Genomic DNA, 26,053 nt, shown 5'->3' with positions numbered 1-26,053 from the left:
TTCTTTGCTTATACCCGGCTGTTACTCTCAGATCCCCAGCCCAGCCCTTTGGGTTGGAGCAATTCTTTGGAGCAGCACTTTAGAAGATCATGTTTATGGTGTTTCTCCCAGCCAGTTGGGTCTTATTTACTACCTGGTTGGTCTGCGGTAATAGAAGATCACCTCCTACAACCATCCCCGTCATGTGGGAAGTCCCTCATTCCATTTTGTTCATGCCTAACTTAAAGTAGGAGCCAATGGACTCCAAACAAAGTCAGTTCTAATGAGTCCCACCTGGAACCGGCTGTTGCAAAGATGATAGTTTAGTTAATTACCGTTTTCCGGTACAGTGTTTTATTTCCATGTTGGTGAACAGAGGCTCAGTTACAGAACTTTATCTCTCTGCAAGACAATAGCTGGGAGAGGGTCTCCAGTAACCTGTGTTGGTGCATATGTTGTCACGTTTAATATGAGGTAACAAAACACAGAACTGGAATTCAGCTGGATTCATGGATAAATGCCATCAATGAATTTTATGTCATATTCCGGGCTGTTTAACTAGGTCAGTTACTTACAGTAAATTAATGAATGCAGCAGCAAGCTTCCAAGTCTCTTTCCACAGCTGTCATTACCTGGTTGAACACTGAAACCTTGATATAATGAGGATGTAAACTGATGTAGTGCACATAAAAAGTCCTTTATTTGAATTTGCATAACATAATAGAATGGCCCATTTTGTCTAAAATATAGATAATTATTCAAATCACTCCTGCCTCTTTCCTTGAGCAGGTGGATTATGTCTGCCTCCTATTTCCTTGGACAGGGGGCCACAAGAAATGACTTGACGTGTGCTCAATCTGATCCAAGAAGACAGTGTTTCTAGAGTTTCCAAAGAAGGTGGTTTTCTCCAATCCTCTGCACTTCAGCTCTGGCCCCCCAAACAGACACCTAATGGGACATATTGGGAGACTCAGAAATGGGCTGCATGTGTTTTTCAGAGAGGACGAGGAGGTATTTGGCTTAGTTCTACTCATTTTCTCGTGCGGTTAAACAACCAATATAGGAAGCTCATGATGGCATCCTCTTTTTCCCAGCTTTGATTTTGTGTTGGATCGACCAGCAATAATAGATTTTGAATAGAATGAGGTCCCACTGGTGTGGAAAGGATGGGTTTCTTGACTGCCATTTGGAGTAGGAAGGTCTCCTTGGAAAGTTTGTTCAATGGGTATGGACATTTTGTCTGTGTCCTGATGAGGAGAGGTTACAGGCTAATGAATAACCTCAGTGGAAGATGAGACCCACTGCACACCTTTGCAGCCCTTCTTGGAACTGATTCATTTGTCCTTAATTGGAGGCAAGAATAAAATATGGATTTAAAAATGCTATTTATTCAAGGAAGAGATCAGAGAAAGGCCTTCCGGGCAGAGGGGAGCAGGCAGCCATCTCGGGAAAAGACTGCACTTAAGAAAGCCATCTTAGATTGGTTCAAGATGGCAGAGTAGAAGGACGTGCTCTCATTCCCTCTTGGAGAACACCGGAATCACAACTAACTGCTGAACAATCATTGACAGGAAGACACTGGAACTCACCAAAAAAGATAGCCCACATCCAAAGACAAAGGAGAAGCTGCAGTGAGATGGTAGGACGGGTGCAGTCACAATAAAATCAAATCCCATAACCGCTGGGTGGGTGACTCACAAACTGGACAACAATTATACCACAGAAGTCCACCCACTGGAGTGAAGGTTCTAAGCCCCACGTCAGGCTTCCCAAGCTGGGGGTCCAGCAACGGGAGTAGGAATGCCCAGAGAATCAGATTTTGAAGGCTAGCAGGATTTCATGGCAGGAATTCGACAGGACTAGGGGAAACAGAGACACCACTCTTGGAGAGCACACACAAAGTACTGTGTGCATCAGGACCCAGGGGAAGGAGCAGTGACCCCACAGGAGACTGAATCAGACCTATCTGCTAGTGTTAGAGGGTCTCCTGCAGAGGTGGGGGATGGCTGTGCCTTACCACGGGTACAAGGACACTGGCAGCGGAAGTTCTGGGAAGTACTCCTTAGCGTGAGCCCTCCTGGAGGCTGCCATTAACCACACCAAAGAGCTGGGTAGGCTCCAGTGCTAGGTTGCCTCCGGCCAAACAACCAACAGGGAGGGAACCCAGCCCCACCCATTAGCAGACAAGCAGATTAAAGTTTTACTGAGCTCTGCCCACCAGAGCAACACCCACCTCTACCCATCCCCAGTTCATCCCATCAGGAAGCTTGCACAAGCCTCTTAGATAGCCTCATCCACCAGAGGGCAGAGAGCAGAAGCAAGAAGAACTACAGTCCTGCAGCCTGTGGAACGAAAACCACATTCACAAAAAGATAGACAAAATGAAAAGGCAGAGGACTATACACCAGATGAAGGAACAAGATGAACCCCCTGAAAAACAACTAAATGAAGTGGAGATAGGCAACCTTCCAGAAAAAGAATTCAGAATAATGATAGTGAAGATGATACAGGACCTCAGAAAAGAATGGAGGCAAAGATCAAGAAGATGCAAGAATTATTTATCAAAGACCTAGAAGAATTAAACAACAAACAAACAGAGATGATCAATACAATAACTGAAATGAAAAATACACTAGAAGGAATCAATAGCAGAATAACTGAGGCAGAAGAACAGAGAGGTGACCTGGAAGACAGAATGGTGGAATTCACTGCCATGGAACAGAATAAAGAAAAAACAATGAAAAGAAATGAAGACACTCTTAAGAGACCTCTGGGACAACATAAAATGCACCAACATTCTCATTATAGGAGTCTCAGAAGGGGAAGAGAGAGAGAAAGGACATGAGAAAATATTTGAAGAGATTATAGTCGAAAACTTCCCTAATATGGGAAAGGAAATAGCCACCCAAGTCCACGAAGTAATCAAATCAAGTAATCAAATCGAAAAAAATTAAAGAAAAATTCTTAAAAGCAAGAAGGGAAAAATGACAACATACATGGGAACTCCCAAAAGGTTAACAGCTGATTTCTCAGCAGAAACTCTACAAGCCAGAAGGGAGTGGCACAATATATTTAAAGTGATGAAAGGAAAGAATCTACAACCAAGATTACTCTACCTGTCAAGGATCTCATTCAGATTTGATGGAGAAATCAAAAGCTTTACAGACAAGCAAAAGCTAAGAGAATTCAGCACCACCAAACCAGCTCTACAACAAATGCAAAAGGGACTTCTCTAAGTGGGAAACACAGGAGAAGAAAAGGACCTACAAAAACAAACCCAAAACAATTAGAAAATGGTCATAGGAACATGCATATCGATAATCACCTTAAATGTGAATGGATTAAATGCTCCAACCAAAAGACACAGGCTTGCTGAATGGATACAAGAACAAGACCCATCTATATGCTGTCTACAAGAGGCCCACTTCAGACCTAGGGACACATTCAGACTGAAAGTGAGGGGATGGAAAAAGATATTCCATGCAAATGGAAATCAAAAGAAAGCTGGAGTAGCAATACTCATATCAGATAAAATAGACTTTAAAATAAAGAATGTTACAAGAGACAAGAAAGGACACTACATAATGATCAAGGGATCAATCCAAGAAGAAGATATAACAATTTAAATAAATATGCACCCAAAATAGGAGCACCTTAATACCTAAGGCAAATGCTAACAGGTATAAAAGAGGAAATTGACAGTAACACAGTAACTGTGAGGGACTCTAACACCTTACTTACACCAATGGAAAGAACATCCAGACAGAAAATTAATAACCTAACACAAGCTTTAAATGACACAATGGACCAGATAGATTGAATTGATATTTATAGGACAGTCGATCCAGAAACAGCAGATTACACTTTCTTCTCAAGTGCACATGGAACATTCTCCAGGATTCACATCTTGGGTCACAAATCAAGCCTCGGTAAATTTAAGAAAACTGAAATCATATCAAGCATCTTTTCTGACCACAACTCTGTGAGATCAGAAATCAATTACAGGGGAAAAAAATGTAGAAAACACAGAAAAATGGAGGCTAAACAATATGTTACTAAATAACCAAGAGGTCACTGAAGAAATCAAAGAGGAAATCAAAAAATACCTAGAGACAAATAACAATGAAAACACAATGATCCAAAACCTATGGGATGCAGCAAAAGCAGTTCTAAGAGGGAAGTTTATAGCAATACAAGCCAACCTCAAGGAACAAGAAAAATCTCAAATAAACAATCTAACCTTACACCTAAAGGAACTAGAGAAAGAACAAACAAAACCCAAAGTTAGCAGAAGGGAAGAAATCATAAAGTTCAGAGTGGAAATAAATGAAATAGAAACAAAACAATAGCAAGAATCAATAAAACTAAAAGCTGGTTCTTTGAGAAGATAAACAAAATTGGTAAACCTTTAGCCAGACTCATCAAGAAAAAGAGAGAGAGAACTCAAATCAATAAAATTAGAAATGAAAAAGGAGAAATTACAACGGACACCACAGAAATACAAAGCATCCTAAGAGACTACTACAAGCAACTGTATGCCAATAAAATGGACAACCTGGAAGAAATGGACAAATTCTTAGAAAGGTATAACCTTCCAAGACTGAACCAGGAAGAAATAGAAAATATGAGGAGACTAATCACAAGTAATGCAATTGAAACTGTGATTAAAAATCTTCTAACAAACAGAAGTCCAGGACCAGATGGCGTCACAGGTGAATTCTATCAAACATTTAGAGAAGAGCTGACACCCATCCTTCTCAAACTCTTCCAAAAACTTTCAGGGGAAGGAACACTCCCAAACTCATTCTATGAAGCCGCCATCACCCTGATACCAAAACCAGACAAAGGTACTACAATAAAAGAAAATTACAGACTGATATCACTGATGAATATAGATGCAAAAATCCTCAAAAAATACTAGCAAACAGAATGCAACAGCACATTAAAAGGATTATACACCATCATCAAGTGGGATTTATCCCAGGGATGCAAGGATTCTTCAATATATGCAAATCAATCAATGTGATACACCATATTAACAAACGGAAGAATAAAAACCGTATGATCATCTCAATAGATGCAGACAAAGCTTTTGACAAAATTCAACACCCATTTATGATAAAAACTCTCCAGAGTGTAGGCATAGAGGGAATCTACCTCAACATAATAAAGGCCATATATGACAAACCCACAGCAAACATCATTCTCAATGGGGAAAAACTAAAAGCATTTCCTCTAAGATCAGGAACAAGACAAGGATGTCCACTCTCACCACTATTATTCAACATAGTTCAGGAAGTCCTAGCCACGGCAATCACAGAAGAAAAAGAAATAAAAGGAATCCAAACTGGGAAAGAAGAAGTAAAATTGTCACCGTTTGCAGATGACATGATACTATGCATAGAGAATCCTAAAGATGCCACCAGAAGACTACTAGAGCTAATCAATGAACCTGGTAAAGTTGCAGGATACAAAATTAATGCACAGAAATCTCTTGCATTCCTATACACTAATGATGAAAAATCTGCAAGAGAAATGAAGGAAACACTCCCGTTTCCCATTGCAACAAAAAGAACAAAATACCTAGGAATAAACCTACCTAGGGAGACAAAAGACCTGTATGCAGAAAACTATAAGACACTGTTGAAAGAAATTAAAGATGATACCAACAGATGGAGAGATACATCATGTTCTTTTATTGGAAGAATCAATATTGTGAAAATGACTATACCTCCCAAAGCAATCTACAGATTCGATGCAATCCCTATCAAATTACCAATGGCATTTTTTACTGAGCTAGAACAAAAAATCTTAAAATTTGTATGGAGACACAAAAGACCCCGAATAGCCAAAGCAGTCTTGAGGGAAAAAAATGGGGCTGGAGGAATCAGACTCCCTGACTTCAGACTATACTACAAAGCTACAGTAATCAAGACAATATGGTACTGGCACAAAAACAGAAAGATAGATCAATGGAACAGGATAGAAAGCCCAGAGATAAACCCGCACATCTATGGTCAACTCATGTATGACAAAGGAGGCAAGGATATACAATGGAGAAAAGACAGCCTCTTCAATAAGTGGTGCTGGGAAAACTGGACAGCTACATGTAAAAGAACGAAATTAGAACACTCCCTAACACCATACACAAAAATAAACTCAAAATGGATTAGAGACCTAAATGTAAGACCGGACACTATAAAACTCTTAGAGGAAAACATAGGAAGAACACTCTTTGACCTAAATCACAGCAAGATCATTTTTGATCCACTTCCTAGAGGAATGGAAATAAAAACAAAAATAAACAAATGGGACCTAATGAAACTTAAAAGCTTTTGCAAAGCAAAGGAAACTACAAAGAAGACAACCCTCAGAATGGGAAAAACTATTTGCAAACGAATCAATGGACAAACAGTTAATCTCTAAAATATATAAGTAGCTCATGCAGCTCAATATTAAAAAAAACAAGCAGGGCTTCCCTGGTGGCGCAGTGGTTGAGAGTCCGCCTGCCGATGCAGGGGACACAGGTTCATGCCCCGGTCTGGGAAGATCCCACATGCCGCAGAGCGGCTGGGCCCATGAGCCATGGCCGCTGAGCCTGCGCGTCCAGAGCCTGAGCTCCGCAACGGGAGAGGCCACAGCAGTGAGAGGCCTGCGTACCGAAAAAAAAAAAAAAAAAACTAGCAGCCCAATCCAAAAATGGGAAGAAGACCTAAATAGACATTTCTCCAAAGAAGACATACAGATGGCCAAGAGGCACATGAAAAGCTGCTCAACATCACTAATTATTAGAGAAATGCAAATCAAAACTACAATGAGGTATCACCTCACACCAGTTAGAATGGGCATCATCAGAAAATCTGCAAACAACAAATGCTGGAGAGGGTGTGCTCTGTTGGTGGGAATGTATATTGATACAGCCACTATGGAGAACAGTATGGAGGTTCCTTAAAAAGCTAAAAAGAGAATTATCATATGACCCAGCAATCCCACTACTGGGCATATACCCAGAGAAAACCACAATTCAAAAAGCCACATGCACCATAATATTCATTGCAGCACTATTTACAGTAGCCAGGTCATGGAAGCAACCTAAATGTCCATCGACAGACGAATAGATAAAGAAAATGTGGTACCTATATACAATGGAATATTACTCAGCCTAAAAAGGAACGAAATTGGGTCATTTGTAGAGACGTGGATGGACCTAGAGACTGTCATACAGAGTGAAGTAAGTCAGAAAGAGAAAAACAAATATCGTATATTAACTCATATATGTGGAATCTAGAAAAATGGTACCAATGAACTGGTTTGCAAGGCAGAAATAGAGACACAGATGTAGAGAACAAACGTATGCACACCAAGGGGGGAAAGTGGCGGTGGGGTGGTGGTGTGATGAATTGGGAGATTGGGATTGATATTTATACACTCATATGTATAAAATAGTTAACTAATAAGAACCTGCTGTATAAAAAATTCCAATAAAAAAATTTTTTTAAATGACATAGGGAATGATACAATAAAAATAAAAAAAGAAACCCATCTTAGAAAGGCCTCAGGAGTCGGGTATGCAAGATTAAGGAAATATTTTTCAATCTTATCAATTGCAGCAAATATTATTAACATTGTTAAATATTTGTACAATTATCACAACATTTGCTTTTACATTCACCATCTTCCCTGATCTTTACCATGCTCCTAGGAAGCAGATTTTAGTACAACTGCCAGGTTATAGGGGAGAGAATGGAGGCCCAGATAGATTGTGTGTCTTAGCAGAAGCCAGAGACTCAAATCTCAACCTTTGGCTCCAAATTTCATCCTCCTCCTTCTCCACCTCATGTCAAGTGCTAATAATAAGTGGCAAAAAAGATGTTAAAAAAAAACACACAAAATAAGTGCTATTTATTCAAGTTCTTTCCTCCAAAAATCCACACTCTAGGGTATCGGATTGTCTCCACATCCACACTCTGGGCTGGTCTTTATTCTAGATGTTTTGATACTGCCTGGTCAGCCCCTCAGAGCTGTGATAATTATGCTAGATTATTATATAATTATGCCTGTGCCCTATCACTTTTATAATACTACCCCCAAATCTCCTCTCCCTTGTCCTTCACTGGTGAAGGATTTCATCAAAAGGGTGACCTCTTTTGCTCCCATTTCTCCAGAAGATTTTGGTCGGTTGGTCTTCCCACAAAGCTTTCCTTATGTCTGTTTCCCTGGCATTAGGTAAGAGGGCTCCTTTCACTTTGCTCCCACTCTCAACTCTCTGTCGCCCTCTGGCCTTCTTTGGCAGGATGTTCTGATTCTCCACCTGTCGACCCCCAAAACATGGGGAGCATCTGAACACTTGTCCTAGCCAAGTGTTCCATTGACTATGAAAACGGGGGCCAAGCCCTCTCCTTTAACTGCCAGAATCTAGAGTGAACACAGCTGGGACCAAGACACTCACCTCCCACTCCAAATTAGTCTACTCTTAAACTACTTATTTCTGTCCTCAAAAGGATTCTTACAGCCCTGAAAAGAAAATAGAAAAGGAGAAAAAGGCAAGATTATGCAACTAACTAGTTCTTCCAGTGATCCCAGGACCACTCACCTGGTCATCAGCTTTCCTTTAGGCTAAAGGCTCTGCCAGCCCTTGGCTTGTCCATTCTTCGAGCTTGGCTGGCTGCAAAAAGAAGGGGGGTTTATATTATTAAGCTCCAAAAGTGTCTGAAACTCTCCTTCAATTTCTCCAGCTTCTAGGCTTTCTGGTACCTGTCTTCTGCCCTTGCATGCATTTTGAAATGAAAATAGCCCATAGATACACATATTTACCAACACAGCTGTGGCACTGACTTTGGCTGACACACATGAAACAATGCATCAGAAGCTTATCAGGAGCTCACAGCAGCCATGAGAAGGCTGGAGGAGCATGCTGGGTGGTGGGCAGAAGTCAAGGCTTGTTTGGAGGGCTGGGAGGCAAAATCCAGGAGGTGGTCACAGAGTAGAAAGTTTCTTGAAGCGCTACCGCTGTCATGGATGGACCGTCAACCATCTTCTGTCTCTTTATCTCTTTGTTCAGGATTCAGATCCATTTCTCTTGTCCTTACCTGGGTCACGGTCCTGCCTTTTGGCTACAGGTAGGCAGGGCACTGCCAAACTGTTATCTAGTGGGGAAAAAGTGATTCCCCCAAGGAAAATAAATCATGGTCTTCTTGGGAAGGGAGAATTGATCCTTGATAGCAGTAAAACAGCCAGTGCCTAATATAACAGTTTAACAACTATTAAAAATCGTTTAGTATTCAAGAATAGAAACAAAGCATAGAAATGATACACGGAAAAGAGCAAGGCTGCACAGAGCTGGATCAACCATGCTGTAACTTAATTAAGAAGAGAGCTAAACATTTTACAGACTGTTGAAGGAGTCAGTGAAAGACACTGTATGCACCATGTTTAGTCTAAGTAAAGGCCTGGTACTCTCTAGCCACTTGCCCCAATTTCACCCATCATACTTGCCACCCAGAGGTGTCCCTAACTTGGAGCTAGTCTCCCAGCAACGGTGAGCTGAGCTCTGCTGAGCTTCGGCTTCAGATCACTGGAAGCTTGGCTCTGCCCATGGGGCCATGTCAACGATTTCTGATGTGGCTTCCATTATGACATGACCCACTTCTCATAGTGCCTTCCACCCTCAAACCAGTCGGATTTCTTATCCTCAGGTTTCCTCTTGGCCTCGAATGAGTTCCTCATTGTTGTATGGGTATTGTCAATCTTCTTGTTCTGGGAGAGGTTCTGGGGAAGATAGCAGGTGTCCCGCCAGAAGCCAGGCCCTGTGTGCTAGTCATGAACTCAGCAAAGTTGTGGAGAGAGCAGTGGTCCTGCCTTCTCCACGCCAGGGTGCATTGGGAGCATGGAGTGGTCTGCAGAGACAGCTTCCTTGCCTGAGAAAGGCTGGGATGAGACTTAATGGGATGAAACTTAACCAGCCCCATGTACTCTCCTATGAGAGGGGAGCTCATGCCAGTTATTTAGGGTTGCCTCTTCCTGGGGAATATCCTCTCCCACTAGCCTTAGAGGAGCCCAAAGCAGCCACTGGAATGGCCCTTGGATTTGTGTGTCTCCTTTTTTCTTTTGAAAGTACATTCAGGGCTTTTACATTTCGTGGTATTTCTACCAACCCTACAAGGTGGGCAGGAGACAGGTTTCTCTCTCTGCTATATGGATGTTGACATTAGACAGCCTGTGATGCTCTGTCTTGGAGCAGAGTCTTGACTTGGTATTGCTCATGCAGTTTGATAACAGGGAAGCACAGGCAGTGGGAATAACCTTGCCTGGCACATCCGCACTAATACTCCTGAAAATAGGACTGCAACTTCTAACACCTCACGGAGGGGCTGGCATGGCTCTTCCACGGACACCTGGTTTTGCACCCCAGGTCACGGGAGAAACTGAGGCAGTAGATTACATGGCCTTTTTCTTTAAGGAGCTTTCAAGTAGTTTGGCCTCTTTGATTTATTCTGACGCTGTAGACAAAATATCAGTGATATTTGTTCTGCTTCTTCTCTTAAGCAAATAGATAATTGAACAAACAAAACAACTTCCTTGACGCCGTGCACCATGTGGAGAAAGAGTCAGGTGTGTGAGGGTCACCTATCTCGGCAGCCTCAAACCCTCATGATACCAGAAAAGTCAGCTGACCCCTGGGAAGTCTCTTCCCTCACCATCCCACCCCCCATGCTCATCCAGGACCCCGGCCCCATGAGACTCCAGACGGGGACATGCCCCCTCCCTGGCATCTCTGGAGATTTTGAATGCTCCAGGCTTCCTGTGCTGCCTGTGCCGCTCACTGGGGTTATGAATCTGGGAGGCCATTGACCTTCCTGAACCCAAGCCTCCTTTTGCGTAAGGTGGGGTTGATCCCACCAGGTCTTTTGAGCATTATGAGCGCTAAATGGCAAATCCATGGGGCACGTTAGGAGCTCAAGGACCGTTCCCTTTTATTCCCATGGGGACTCCTTCTGCTGTTTCTGCCAGTTGTTCAAAGCATCTTCTCCCAAGGCTTGCCTCTGGGTGTGACAGTCGTCCTAAGCAGAGCACGGGCGGGGGTTGGGGGCAGGTGGCAGATGCTGCCAAGTCCTGCTTGCTGGGTCTTTGCTACCTGGGGGCAGTGTCCCAGGCTACTGGTACCCCAGGTAACAGGGCTGGCCATGCAGTTGAGGGGAGGTGGGAGAAATGGGGGCATGCTCACCCAGTGCCCAGCAGGCTGAACAGGCCTGGGGTCTCCAGCCTCCCAGAGTTTTCAGAAAGCCAATCGGGGCTCCTGTTAGGGCTTGGCCTGACCCTCCTGTGCTTTCCCTGCAGGACAAAGAAGTGAATCTGGAGCAGGTCCATCGGCGCATGAACAGTCTAATGGACGAAGACATTGCTCACAAGCAGATTTCCCCAGCGTCCATTGAGCTCTCGGCCCTGGAGATGGGGGGCCTGGCTCCCAGCCAGGCCTTGGAGCCAACGCGGGAGTATCAGAACACGCAGCTCTCGGTCAGCACCTTCTTGCCGGAGCAAAGCAGCCACGGCACTAGCCGGACACTCTCGTCAGGGCCCAGCAGCAACCTGCCTCTGCCACTGAGCAGTTCGGCCACCATGCCCTCCATGCAGTGCAAACACAGGTCACCCAACGGGGGGCTGTTCCGCCAGAGCCCCGTGAAGACCCCCATCCCCATGTCCTTCCAGCCCGTGCCTGGAGGCGTCCTTCCGGAGGCCTTGGACACCTCCCACGGCACCTCCATCTGATCGCGCCGCCTGCCCTCCTGCCCACCCATCCACCCACCCGACCAGCAGAGCTTTTTAATACCAGAAAACAACAACACAAGCCACACACACACACGTGCACACACACACAGAGACTCTTTCATTTTTCTTGTATATATGTGTAAATAATGACAGAATGGAGTGGGGTAAAAGTGTATTTTGAATATTCCCAATTTTCGAAGTCAGTAAAAAAAAAAAACACAAAAACTGTATGAATGACTTTGTAAATTTTGTTCTATATGAATAAAAAGGCAAATTACTTGTGATCATTCTGAAGTGCCAAAGAAGCCCCCTGTTCCTGGGCCTTTCTGAGGGCGAGGGCAGGAGGGGCGATCAGATAAGGATGTCCCCTGCTGGCTGAGAGAGGAAGGTAAGCAGCCAGTCCCTTTAGAGGAGCCCCAATTGCTGCTTGCTGCCCTGTCCCATGGTTTCCTGCCATGTTCCTCCGCTCCTGGCCCTTGGTTCCCCTTAGTCCTCTCGGGTAGATAAAGGGTGAGCCTCAAGTCAGCGCTGGTCCGACCCCTGGGTCCTTGTGCTGTAGGGTGATCAACTGTGCCAGTCAGCCTGGGACTGAGGAGGCTGTGCCCGGGACACAGGACAGTCCTGTTGGTCACGCTACTGCATGTCACAGTGTGCTGTGGACCCAAGAGAAGCACCAGGCCAATGCAACCGACTCTGAGGGCTCTGAGGCTGACATGCTCTAGGGTTATCCTGTTGGCCTTGTTTTTTACTTTCTTTTCCTAATCGGAAGAATCAACAAGTGATGGAATCCGGGAGAAGGAGGGTAGGTCCCATCATTTCCTCTGGAGACTGGGCAGAGGTGGGCTTGGCCCTGTCTGTGGGCATAGGGAGATGTGAGGTGTGATGTGTGGATCAGGTGAGGTGGGGGGACGAGAAGTCAGGTAGGGGGAGTATATTCCCTTGGATGTGAGACCCATGGTTTCAGGTAAAAGGATCCTGTTGGAGGAGTGGAGGGAGGTACTCCAGGTGAGCAGACTCGTGCTCTAGATGATGGGAGTGCCCAGAGTAGATCAAAGGGATCATGTTGGTTCAGGTAAGAGGAAGCCTTAGCTCTGAGAGGAAGAACAGCATAACTTGGTGTGATGTGGAGACAAGTAATTCCCAGCCCCCAGGGAAGTAACCCCAAAAGTAAAAGAAGGTCTCTGGGTCTGAAACACTGCAGGCGGTCTGCCAAACAGGGCCGGAGCCCAGCACGAGCCCTCACACCCTGCTTTGCCGCCTTCTCCAGACCAGAAACCCTCAAGCTGTGATGTAGCCCATAGCAGGGGCCCTTCTGGCTGATGGCATCATCTAGTCTCTGAGATCCACAGGCCTATCCTTGAGCTGGTGAACCTGCTAGGAAACTCTGTTTCTTAAGCCGAAGACAACCTGACAGCCCTGGCCTCCCTCCATTGCCCTTTTTGGGGCAATTAAACTACAGAACCAGAGAGGGAAAAAACAAAGCAAAACACTAGGGGCAGAGCAATCCAAGTACTGTGAGCTGTACCTTCAAGCTCTTCTTCTGAAGACGAAGGTGATCCTGCTTTCCTAACCTGCCAGAATGTGGTGAACGCAGCCTACATCTGGTACCAAAAAGGGTGGGGCTCCCTCTCCCAGCAGCAATCAGGGGGCTAAGAGCTCGGATCTGTGGTCGTGGAGAAATACAAGGTCCTATTGATTGCCTCTCCTATAGCACTGTGGAGTTACTCCAGAGATGTAGTTATGAGGGTGATAACTAGCTTGGGATTGATTTCTTTCCCCAAGTCCTGCGTGACATGATTGAGCAGTAAGGAGTGGCTGCATCACACAGTCAGCTAAAAACACTCTGGGCAGGAGAGTGTTTACAGTTATGTTATTTATCTGTGGATTCTGAGAATGGCCTGATATTCATGCTACCAAGGAGATCCATTGACATTTCTCCAATCACAGCATGTAGAGCCCAGACCTGGGTGCACGCAGATGGGGAAGCTTAGGTGGGCAGTGGTTACCCTGAGGAAGGACGGGCTTCATTTTCTTTCCATCAGCACTTTGAGGGGTCCTGCCCTGGATGGTCAAATTTTCATATATATTTCTCTATTTTTTTAATCAAATTCTGGTCTCACTGCCTTATCTCACACCCAAGTCTGTTTTTTTTTGTTTTTTTTTTTTGTTTGTTTTTCTCCCTGAAATGACCTGTCTTCTGGGATATACCATGGGTATCTTCTTGGACGGTTTGCTTTGAATGGGTGTCAGGGAGAGGTGAGATATTGTGTGTGTGTGTGTGTGTGTGTGTGTGTGTGTGTGTGTGTGTGTGTGAGAGAGAGAGAGAGAGAGAGAGAGAGGAGAGAGAGAGAGAGAGAGAGAGAGGATGAGAGCAAGTGGATCTTTGAGGGAAAGGTATTTTGCTGATAAAAATATATTAACCCCTCATGGTGTTATTCTTCGCCATGTTTATGTTATTTTTTTAAATTTCCTATCCTTGGCATGAGGGGAAATGATTGATATTCAAGCAAATTCTCTAGAAAAAAATTCTTCCCAACTCAGATTTCTGTGTCAGCTCAGAATGTATCTTTTTTTTCACGCTTTGCTCTTTGGATTTATAACTCTGTTTAGACTATTCCATACATTTTAGGTATATTTTGTGCCTTCAGACACTGCAAATAATAATCAGCATTTGGATTAAAGTTGTTTAATAATAAAACTTGACTTTGCTCCCTATCCTCTTCTTCTGTGGGGGAAGAAATGCTATCTGCTTGTTCCTGGGCAGCAGCTGGATTCTGTCCCATTGGCGTGGACTGTTGTGAGTGAAACTTCGTAGGCCAAGTGGGTCTCAGACACACCTAGCGGTGGAGCCATGCCCTCCTCACCCAGTGTGTATACAGAGCACCCTCACACCGACTGGGGAGCAATGTGAGAGCAGGCTGAGAAGTCATCCTAATCTTTGGTTAACCTTACAGCTTCCCGTGATATGTGACTTCTTGGAAAACTCCTTGGAGAAAATTGGGCCACACTCCATAGGGAAGTGTTCCCATGGCCTTGTGGAATGAACATCCTTTTAAGAGTTGGGTGGCTTTGTTTCTTCTCTCATCTCTACATCCACTCTGACCTTGGAGAAGTTGCTTCCTTGTGCTTTGGCCTTCGGGCTAAGGGTCTGTCATTCTTTGAGGACCCACAGCTTGCCTTCTCAATATTTGGCCCTCAGAGGGTCTGTGGGTACCATTTTCCAGTGAACATCCATGTGCCCAGTCATCTCTACGGCCCCAGGATCACCAGCCTGGGCCCTGGACCTCCAGATTCATATGCTCTCCAGACCTATCTTTTGCATCACAAGGTTCCCCTCTGACTTTTAGACCTTTGCAGGAGAAACAGCTCCACTGCCAGCCTTGGGCCAAAGAGGACTGACCTGAGGAGTTTGGTCTTCATGATCAAGTTTTCAACTTCTAGGCACTGAAAGGAGCCTGTCTGGCCCTTGCCCTTCTGTCCCCGCACCAATGAGAGGCTTCTCCAGTGTTGGGTGCGGGCTCCAAAGGCTGGGGGCAGGGAGGCACAGAACCCTCAGGCATTCCCAGGTCATCTGGACAGACAGATGGATCTGGACAGGAATCCCAAAGGGTTCTATTTTCTTAAGAAAAAACTGCCCAGTTCCTAAATTCCAGATCCTTCTAAATCTTGCCAAGGTGAAATGAATTCCATACTTAATCTTGTCTTTTCAAGCACTGAAAGAAGACAAAGGACACATAAAGGAAGAAAAGACCACTGACCCTAAAGGCCATGATCACATGGAAGCAATATTCCATTCCTCTGGTCTATGCCTTCTCATTTTATCATCATAGCGGTGGGCAAGGTCCCATGGAGAACCTGGGTCTCTATGTGACAATATGCTTACAAGACTAAGGGGTTACTTACTCACAGGCCTCTGCCTTCATTGCAGAAAACTTGCTAGAGAAACTCACCTTTCACTCCCACAGGTGAGTGCTCATGCATTAGCATCTATGTCTTAACAAAAGCTTTGTTTTGCTCTCCTAGCTTTGGCAACACAAGATTAGATAAAATTTAAAAATATTTTAACTGACCTTCCCTGGTTATGAACACAATAAAAGAGACAGAATTTCTGTTCCTAATGTGACATGTTTTACATCTAAAATATTATTTTATTTCATACCATTAATTGCTTTTAATAAATGAAATTATGCTTGATCCTTATTACTCTTACCCTTCATACCAGGAAACTTCAGATAGGTAACAATTTCCTGTGCCAATACCTTTAATTATTGTCTTTTTTTCCCTCCAATTGGTATATAGTCAGAGGGATTATTTATGAGAGAAGTGCACACGTTCCAGATAAATCAGGTGAGCTAATAGTCACCTCCTACAAGGGAGGAAGGGACAATTGTCAATGATATCAGACCCTCCCTCTAGCTTTCATTTTCTGACCTCTGAACTTGATATTGGGTGCTGAGCTCCAGAGAAAGGAGAGGGTCTCTCCACAGCAAGAAAAAAAAACTCCTGCTACAGAAATTTGCAATGGTCAATGACCAGGATCTGGAAGAGGGAGCACCAGAGTGATCAGTCAAATGTTTCTCTGGGAGGGCTCAGTTGCTGGCAGATTCAAGCATACAGTTGTTAGGGACAACCAGGTATCCAAGCTCAGAGGGAAACAAAATAGCCACCAACACACTGAGACTTACCAACAAACACAATAAGGGTACACAGGCACACTGAGGTCCATGCACACACACTCACCATTGCAGGCGCAGGCATATAGAGTTTAAAAGCACACAGCAATGCACTTAGGTGATGGAAGCAGGTCCTGCTCCTCAGATCTAGGAAACAGAGTTCAGGGAAGAAAGAGGCTATTTCAGAGCTTTTCTGCCCAGTGCGCAGTCTCAATGCCACCATCAGCCAAGTGGTGTTCAGCAATCAGCCGCTGTGGAGGGAGACGCATTTCCTGCAAAGTGGCTTCTCTCTGGCCAGGTGGCCCAGTGTGCAGTGAACTGTAACCAAACCATTATTCTGAAATCCTTCGGATTTTCAACCCAAATCCTTGAAATATGCAAAGAAATCTCAAGCATTCTCCAAGGCATCTAATTGTTTCCATATAAGAATAGATGTGAGGTATAGGCAGACCTCAGAGATACTGCAGGTTCGGTTCCAGACCACTGCAATAAAGTGAATATCACAATAAAACAAGTCACATGAATTTCCCATTGCATATAAAAGTTATGTTTACACTATATTGTAGTCTACTAAATGTGATGACAAAATTTGAAATATTGTGAGAATTACCAAAATGTGACACAGAGACGCGAAGTAAGCAAATGCTGTTGGGAAAATGGTGCCAACAGACGTGTCCGACACAGGGATGCCACAAACTTTTAATTTATAGCCAATGCAATATCGGCAGAGTGCAATAAAGTTAAGTGAAATACAATAAAACGAGGTCTGCCTGTATAGTGTTCCAGGGACTGTACTCTATCTACCCTTTGCATACAAATGCCTTTTCATTCTCAGATCAGCACTGCGAAGTAAAAATTATTATCCAAAATTTGTGGAAAGGGAAGGTGAGACTCAAAAAGGCATGGTCCCCAAGCTGGTAAGTGATAGTGCTGGGATGCCTATTTCCTCATCTGTCTCAGTCTCCAGCACACGTTCCTGCCAGCGCAGCTGGCTGTCCCTCAGTAGGGAGCATACCCGCTGTCTCTCAGCCACAGGACCCGTGCTGGCCTTCTCTGTCCCGAGGTATGGGGGAGCCAGCCCCACAAGGTCCCTCAGCTTCTGCATCTGCTGCTTCCTCTCCAGTGGCCTCGGGTGTGTTGGTGAGTATCTGCTTTTGCACCCCTGCTGTGGACGTGGCTAGCCTGGGCTAACAGGGTTATTCCTACCCACAGAGTCTAGGCCAGGTACACGCTGCATTGATTCAACTGCAATGAATCCAGAAATAAATCTGGGGAAAATTGACACCTCTCCATTCCTTACTTTCAACTTTTCTGTGTGCTTATATTTAAGGTGTGACATCTGTAAGCAGATTAAAGTTCTGTGTAAATGTGTGTGTGTTGGGGCGGGGGGGGGGTTCTCTCTAGGAAAGCGGGGGGTCTTTGGTTATTGTTCCGGGGGGGGGTCTGTGTTTAATTTGCTATATTTCTTAAAATCTTTCATTGTAGTAATTAGTCCATTTGCATTCAATGTACTTGCTGATTCATTTGGGTTAGATGTACAATCTTATTTATTTATTTATTTATTTTTCTATTTGTCCCTCTTGTTCTATGTTAATTATCTTCTTTTTAGGCCTACTTAGTAGTCAAAATAATGCTTTGTCATTCAATATCTTTGTCTTTGCTACCATGTTGGTTATACATTCTTATATCCTCTAAATTCTTAAAGGAATTACCTTAAAGATATAAATATGTATTTTTACCATGTCCAAGACAAAGTCAGCACCTTAAAACACTTTAAATCAATTTATTATTTTATTTCCCACCTTGTATTATTTTAATTCTACATATATCTTTGACAAGGGCCAGGAGAGGTGGTAAACACTTACCAAACAGAAGAACGTGCAGGGCACCATGTTCTTCTGGGGATGGAGAGATGCATAGAAATTCCTACGGAGATATCAAAGTATACTGTGGTAAGACTAAAATGAGGATGACCTCACATCCTCATCTGCCAGAGACTGTCCCGGTTTATGCTTATTGTTCTAACAGAGTTACTAATACACTTCAATTAGAGGGGTAAATTATGTGGTCACTCTAGCTATCATGGATGTGGGGATGCTGAGTTCTTTGTGGCTGGGAATTGGGAACTGGTGAAGGGCCTGGAAGAGGCAGTCAGGGATAAGCTCTGAAGGGCCAAAGCAGTTAGAACTTCTGATAAAGTGCCTCCCAGGTAATGAGGAGCCACCAGGGAACTTAAGCAGTTAAAAGTCAACCCTGGGGGTGCTGACTTTTTCCTAAGGCTCTCTCTAGCAGTGGATGAAGTGGTAGGATGGGAACAAAAGGTAGCAGGATCCTGAGGAGGTGCTGGCCATAGCTCAGAAAGTGAGAACAGGATTCTGAGCTGAGGCAGCAGCCCGGGAGGATGGAAAGGACAGAGATGGATTTCAGAAACATTACCCTTCATTTCCCATTACTGTTGCACCTGTTCAGTGACACCTGTACCCTGAATAAACCCAACCACCTGTTTTCTCTATTCCTACACCCAGACAGTGGAGCACAGGTGACGTAAGCTGCACAGCAGAGCAGATCGCTGTCCTTATAAATTCATGACCACCAGTCTCAAGGAGACCTGAAAATTCTACTAGGACCATCTGACCAATTCAATCTTCATTTTCCCCGGAAACTGTTCACATTTTAGAAATGCATGGTTTGTGACCACCTAGAGGGGTGGGATAGGGAGGGTGGGAGGGCGGGAGACGCAAGAGGGAAGAGATATGGGAACATATGTATATGTATAACTGATCCACTTTGTTATAAAGCAGAAACTAACACACCATTGTAAAGCAATTATACTCCAGTAAAGATGCTAAAAAAAAAAAAAAGAAATGCATGAACATGCCTCCTCTCCCCTCACTCAACATTTTTAAAATTAAACTTAAAATTTTTTTGATATAATTATAGACTATGTAGTTGTTAGAAATAATACAAAGAGATCCAATGACCCTTTAGTCAGTTTCCTCTAATGGTGACATGTTGCAAAACTATAGTACAACATCACACCCAGGATACGGACATCAGTACAGCCAAAATAGAACACATTTTCACCATCGCAGGACTCTTTGTATTCTTCTTGAAGAGAACAATAGCCACAGCTATTGGTAGCTGGTAGGCTGGGCTGTATCTAGGGGCGTGTCCCAAGGTGGCCAGGCCAGAAAGTCTTTAGGCAGCCTGTCAGCTGATGGCTAGCCACATCCACTTTCCCATGCCTCTTCTTAGCTCCTGGCAACCACTAATCTTTTCTCCATTTCCACAATTTTGTCATTTCAAGAATGTTACATATGTGGAATAATGTCGTATGTAACTTTTGGGGATTGGCTTTCATCACTCAGCATAATTCTCTAGAGATTCTTCCAAGTTGTTTTGTGTATTAATATTTGATACATTTTATTGCTGAGTTCATGACTCAGCAATGGATATACCACTGTTATTTTAACTATTCACCCATTAAAGGACATCTGAGTGCTCACAGTTTTTGCCTGTTACAAATAAACCTGCTATACAGACACACATGTACAGATTTTAATGTGAACCTAAGTATTCATTTTTATGGGATAAAAATCCAGGAGTGCAATTGCTGGGTTGCTGTTGCTATGATAGCTATATGTTGGTTTTATAAGAAACTGCCATCTGTATGGGCATTCTTTCTTTGTTCCTGGTTTATTTTTTTACCATTAAGTATAATGTTAGGTGTAGATTTTTTTGGTAGATGTTCTTTATCAAGTGGGAAAAGTTTCTATCCCTGTTTTCCTGAGTGTTTTTGTATTTTTATGTATGTGATGGGTTAGTTATGTTTCTTGACCTTGAAGAGTGGCCTTCTGTAGGAGATGTCCTATGCGTCCTAGCAGCCCATTCACTCCCGTCACCCGAGCTATATGCTCTAGGGATTCCCCCTAAGAGGGCTGAGGGCGGCCTTCTGCTGTGACAGGCTGACTATGCGGGTGGTCTGGTAGGCTTGGGTGGCCCCTAGTCCGGTTGGTTGCTAGGTCTTACCTTGTGGGGCTGCTGCCGGCTGCTAGTTAGTGGAGCCTGGTCGTGAGGGGGCTGACTGCAGAACACCTGAGAGCCCCGGGGCTAGTGCTGGCTCACGGGTGGGTGGAGTCAGGATCCAGGAAACTTTGGGGCTGTTGCCCGCCCACTGGTGGGTGGAGCTGACCCTTGGCCCTCTGGTAGGCTGGGCTGTATCTAGGGGTGTGTCCCAAGGTGACCAGGCCAGAAAGTCTTTAGGCAGCCCGTCAGCTGATGGCTAGGGCTGTGTCCCCGCCCAGTTAGTTGTTTGGCCTGAGGTGTCCCGGCACAGGCTGTTCGGTGGCGCCAGGTTTTAGCGCTAATGAGCTAAAGGGAGGAGCCCACGAAAGTGCAGCCAGTACCGGCTTTCACGCGGAAGAATGTTCCCAAGTATGGCTGCCGCCAGCGTCTTTCTCTCCAGCGTGAGCCACCCCCTTTCTCCTGGGAGACTCTTCTGGACCAACAGGTAAGTCCAGCCCAGGCGCCTATCAACTTACTGCTTTTGTCCTGGGTCCTGGTGCACGTGAGGTTTTGTGTGCGCCCTTTAAGGTTTTGTGTGCTGGCCCCTCTGGGGCTCCCAACATTAAGCCCCGCTGGCCTTCAAAGCCAAATGCTCTGGGGGCTTGTCTTCACGGTGCAGGACTCCCAGGCTGGGGAGCCCAACGTGGGGCTCAGAATTCTCATTCCTGTGGGAGAACCTCTGCACTATAATTATTCTCCAGTTTGTGGGTTGCCCGCCTGGGGATATGGGACTTAATTATATCTGGAGTCCACCCTTCCTGCTGGTCTCATTGTGGGTCCTTTGTGTCTTTAGTTATAAAAGATATTTTCTGGTAGATTCTGGTCTTTTTCATTGATGTCTGTTTTGCAGATAGTTGTGGTTATGTTATGGGGCCCTTTCCAGATTCTTGGACAGCAACATCATAGAAATAAATATAACTTCCACAAGACTCTTAGGCAAGCAAAGCTTTTTACTAAAAGAGATAGCAGATGCACAAAAGAGAAGGCAGAAAAAAAAAGTGCCAGCTCCCCAAGTAGAAGGGGCGAGTTGCTTTTATAACTAGAGGGGGAGGGTTTGTGTCATGATCACTGATCATTTCCCGAAACACTCACACCTGTGATCAGCAGCAGGTGGCTCCATGGCGGCTGTCAGGAATAGGGAGCATTTCTATGAGCAGAAAGAAATGCATGAAAATTTTCTGCAAGAAAGCACAGGAACCGATAAGGTTAAAATTTATAGTTGAACCTGTCTCTTGGCAACTAAGTATACTTGTTAGTGTAGCAGAGATGAAGTTAATCTTTTATTCCTGCAAGCATGGTTTTTGTCTCTGGGACTCAGGCCCTCAAGGCCTTTTTTGCTCTTTAACTTTTGCAAGGCCTGTTTTGCCCAAGGCCCTTCCCCTTTTCCAAAATGGTTGTGCTCTTGTCTTCCTGTCTCAATTTTGCTGTGTTCCTGGAAGGAGGTGAGCTAGGGTCTTTCTACCATCTTGGCCAATCTCCTTCCTGAGTTGTTTTTGTCATGGGTGTTGATTTTAACCAAATGCTTTTTCTGCCTTGACTCATATGAGTGCATGATTTTTTTTTTCCCCTTTAACTATTTAATATGGTAGATTGCATTGATTAATTTTCAAATATGATCTATCCTTAAATCCCAGGAAAAAACTCACTCGTAATAGTATAATTCTTTCTATACATTGCTGAATTTTGTATACTAATATATTTTTAAGGATTTTGTATCTATCTTTAAGGGATAAATATACCTGTAGGTTTTTGTTTTTTGGTTTTGGTTTTGGTTCTGTCTCTGTTTTGTCTTGGTGTCTTGGAAGCTACCTGTAACAGTAGCTTCATAAAATTAATTAGTACTGTTTTCTGGGAGTGATTGTGTACAATGGGTATTAATTCATCTTAAATATTTGATAGAATTCATCAGTGAAATCTTCTGGGTCTGCATTTTTGGGGGGTGATAGTTAAATTAAAAAATCAATTTCAGGACTTCCCTGGTGATGCAGTGGTTAAGAATCTGCCTGCCAGTGCAGGGGACACAAGTTCGAGCCCTGGTCTGGGAAGTTCCCACATGCCATGGTGCAACTAAGCCCGTGTGCCACAACTACTGAGCCTGTGCTCTAGAGCCTGCAAACCACAGTACTGAGCCCACATGCCACAACTACTGAAGCCCGCGCACCTAGAGCCCGTGCTCTGCAACAAGAGAAGCCACCGCAATGAGAAGCCCGTGCACTGCAACGAAGAGTAGCCCCCGCTTGCCGCAACTAGAGAAAGCCTGCAACGAAGGCTTCGTTGCTGCAAAAGCAACGAAGACAGAAGGCAGCCAAAAAAAAACTCAATTTCATTAATTGTCCATTAAAATTATGTTTCATATTGGATGAACTGTAATAATTTTTGCTTTTTGAGGAAGTGATCCATTACACCGAAGTTGTCAAATGATGTTTTGTAAAGTTATTTATATTATTCCCTTTTTATCCTTTTGAAGTCAACAGGGTCTGTAGTGATATCTTGGGTTTTATTCCTGATATTGGTAATTTGTCTTTTCATTTTTGTCAGTGTTGCTAGAGATTTGTCAGTTTTATTGATCCTCTCAAAGAACCAGATCTTGGTTTCATTGATTATCCGTTTTTCTGTATGCAGTTATTTACTTCTGTTATTTTCTTTGTTGTTTCCTTCCTGTTGATTGTTGTGGGTTTTTTTTTAAAGGATTATTTATTTTTTTATTTATTTTTGGCGGTGTTGAGTCTTCATTTCGTGCGAGGACTTTCTCTAGTTGCAGCAAGCGGGGGCCACTCTTCATCGCGGTGCACGGGCCTTTCACTATCGCGACCTCTCTTGTTGCGGGGCACAGGCTCCAGACGTGCAGGCTCAGTAGTTATGGCTCACGGGCCTAGTTGCTCCACGGCATGTGGGATCTTCCCAGACCAGGGCATGAACCCGTGTCCCCTGCATTGGCAGACAGATTCTCAACCACTGCGCCACCAGGGAAGCCCTGTTGTGGGGTATTTTTCCCCCTCTGGGTTCTTGAGGTGGAGACTTACATTGTTTTGAGACTTTTCCTCTTTCTAGTGTATGTATTTAGTGTTAATTTTTTTCTCTTACCACTGCTTCCTCTGTGTCTCACAAATTTTGATTTTCCAATTCAATGAATTTTTAAACAATTTTGCTAGAGATTTTCTCTTGGATCTTTGGTTTATTTAGAAGTATATTATTTAGTTTCAAAGTGTTTGGAAATTTTCTTGTTATATTTACGTTATCGATTTCTAGTTTGATTCCATTGTAGTCAAAGAACACACTCTGTATAGTTTCAATTTTTAAAAATGTGTCGAAGATTATTTTATAGCCAAAGATATTTTTATGGTCTATCTTGATATATGTTTTACAAGAACGTGAAAATAATGTGCGTTGTTGTTGTTGGGGGAGGTGTTCTATACATGTTGATTAAATCTTGTTGATTGACCATGTTTTTAGGTTCTTCCATTTCCTTGCTGATTTTTTTGTTTAGTTGTTGTATTGATTGTGGAGAGGGGCATATTAGAGTCTACAACTATAATTGTGGATTCATCTATTTTTCCTTTCAATTCTATCAGTTTTTCTTCACATATGTTGCAGCTCTATTTTTTTTGTTAATACACATATACATTTAGGATTTCTATGACATCCTGGTGGATTGATCCTTTCTAAATCATATTATGTCCCTGTCTGTCTCTGGTAATAAATTTCTTTGCTCTGAATCTACTTTATCTGATAGTAGTATATGCACACCTGCTTTCCTTTGATTAATGTATACACGATATAACTTTTCCATTCTTTTACCCTCAACTTGCCTACATCATTATTTTTGTAGCTTAAAAAAATAAACAGCGTATAATTGGGTTATATTTTAAAATCTACTCTGCAAGTATTTGTACTTTATTATAATTATACGTTTGCTAGGGCTTAAGTCCGTCATTTCTTTTTCTCTTTCTTCTCTCTCTCTTTTCCATTTCTTTGTTTCCTTTTACTTTTTCCCACTTTCCTATGGATTATGGGAGCTTTTTATCAAGTTACAATTCCATTTTTATACAGCATTTTATTTGTTAATATTTTAAATTTAATATTATTTATTTTTTTATACAGCAGGTTCTTATTAGTCATCCATTTTATACACATCAGTGTAGACATATCAATCCCAATCTCCCAGTTCATCACACCACCACCGCCATCCGCCACTGCTTCTCCCGCTTGGTGTCCATACATTTGTTCTCAACATCTGTGTCTCAATTTCTGCCCTGCAAAATGGTTCACCTGTACCATTTTTCTAGGTTCCACATTAATGCATTAATATGCGATATTTGTTTCTCTCTTTCTGACTTCACTCTGTATGACAGTCTCTAGATCCATCCACGTCTCTACAAATGACCCAATTTCATTCCTTTTTATGACTGAGTAATATTCCGTTGTACATATGTACCACATCTTCTTTATCCATTCATCTGTCGATGGGCATTTAGGTTGCTTCCATGATCTGGCTATTGTAAATAGTGCTGCAGTGAACATTGGGGTGCATGTGTCTTTTTGAATTATGGGTTTCTCTGGGTATATGCCCAGTAGTGGGATTGCTGTGTCATATGGTAATTCTATTTTTAGTTTTTTAAGGAACCTCCATACTGTTCTCCATAGTGGCTGTATCAATTTACATTCCCACTAACAGTGCAAGAAGGTTCCCTTTTCTCCATACCCTCTCCAGCATTTGTTGTTTGTAGATTTTCTGATGATGCCCATTCTAACTGGTGTGAGGTGATACCTCATTGTAGTTTTGATTTGCATTTCTCTAATAATTAGTGATGTTGAGCAGCTTTTCAAGTGCCTCTTGGCCATCTGTATGTCTTCTTTGGAGGAATGACAGTTTAGGTCTTCTGAACATTTTTGGATTGCGTTGTTTTTTTTTTTAATATTGAGCTGCATGAGCTGTTTATATATTTTGGAGATTAATCATTTGTCTGTTGACTCATTTGCAAATATTTTTTCCCATTCTGAGGGTTGTCTTTTCGTCTTGTTTGTAGTTTGCTTTGCAAAAGCTTTTAAGTTTCATTAGGTCCCATTTGTTTATTTTTTGTATTTATCTCCATTCCTGTAGGAGGTGGATCAAAAAAGATCTTGCTGTAATATATGTCAAAGAGTGTTCTTCCTGTTTTCCTCTAAGAGTTTTATAGTGTCCGGTCTTACATTTAGGTCTCTAATCCATTTTGAGTTTATTTTTGTGTATGGTGTTAAGGAGTGTTCTAATTTCATTCTTTTACATGTAGCTGTCCAGTTTTCCCAACATCACTTATTGAAGAGGCTGTCTTTTCTCCATTGTATATCCTTGCCTCCTTTGTCATACATGAGTTGACCATAGGTGTGCGGGTTTATCTCTGGGCTTTCTATCCTGTTCTGTTGATCTATCTTTCTGTTTTTGTGCCAGTACCAGACTGTCTTGGTTTCTGTAGTTTTGTAGTATAGTCTGAAATCAGGGAGCCTGATTCCTCCAGCTCTGTTTTTCTTTCTCAAGATTGCTTTGGCTGTTCGGGGTCTTTTGTGTTTCCATACAAATGGTGAAATTTTTT

The 26,053-nt window shown here is 43.2% G+C and overlaps 1 protein-coding gene across 1 annotated transcript in view; it reads left to right on the top strand.

Annotated features, from left to right (window-relative positions):
* The window catches only part of GRID1 (glutamate ionotropic receptor delta type subunit 1), a 686,100-nt gene extending 674,056 nt beyond the window's left edge, over positions 1-12,044 (top strand). The window contains exon 17 of the mRNA XM_007458349.1: positions 11,317-12,044. Coding sequence (XP_007458411.1) covers positions 11,317-11,745 — 429 coding nt within the window. The 3' untranslated portion in view covers positions 11,746-12,044. The remainder of the gene's footprint in view (positions 1-11,316) is intronic.
* Positions 12,045-26,053: the final 14,009 nt, after the last annotated feature.

The sequence above is a fragment of the Lipotes vexillifer genome, unplaced genomic scaffold (assembly GCF_000442215.2).
Source record: "Lipotes vexillifer unplaced genomic scaffold, Lipotes_vexillifer_v1.1 scaffold437, whole genome shotgun sequence".
NCBI lineage: Eukaryota > Metazoa > Chordata > Mammalia > Artiodactyla > Lipotidae > Lipotes > Lipotes vexillifer.
The sequence above is the reverse complement of the archived record's forward strand: the minus strand, read 5'-3'. Positions and strand labels throughout refer to the sequence as shown.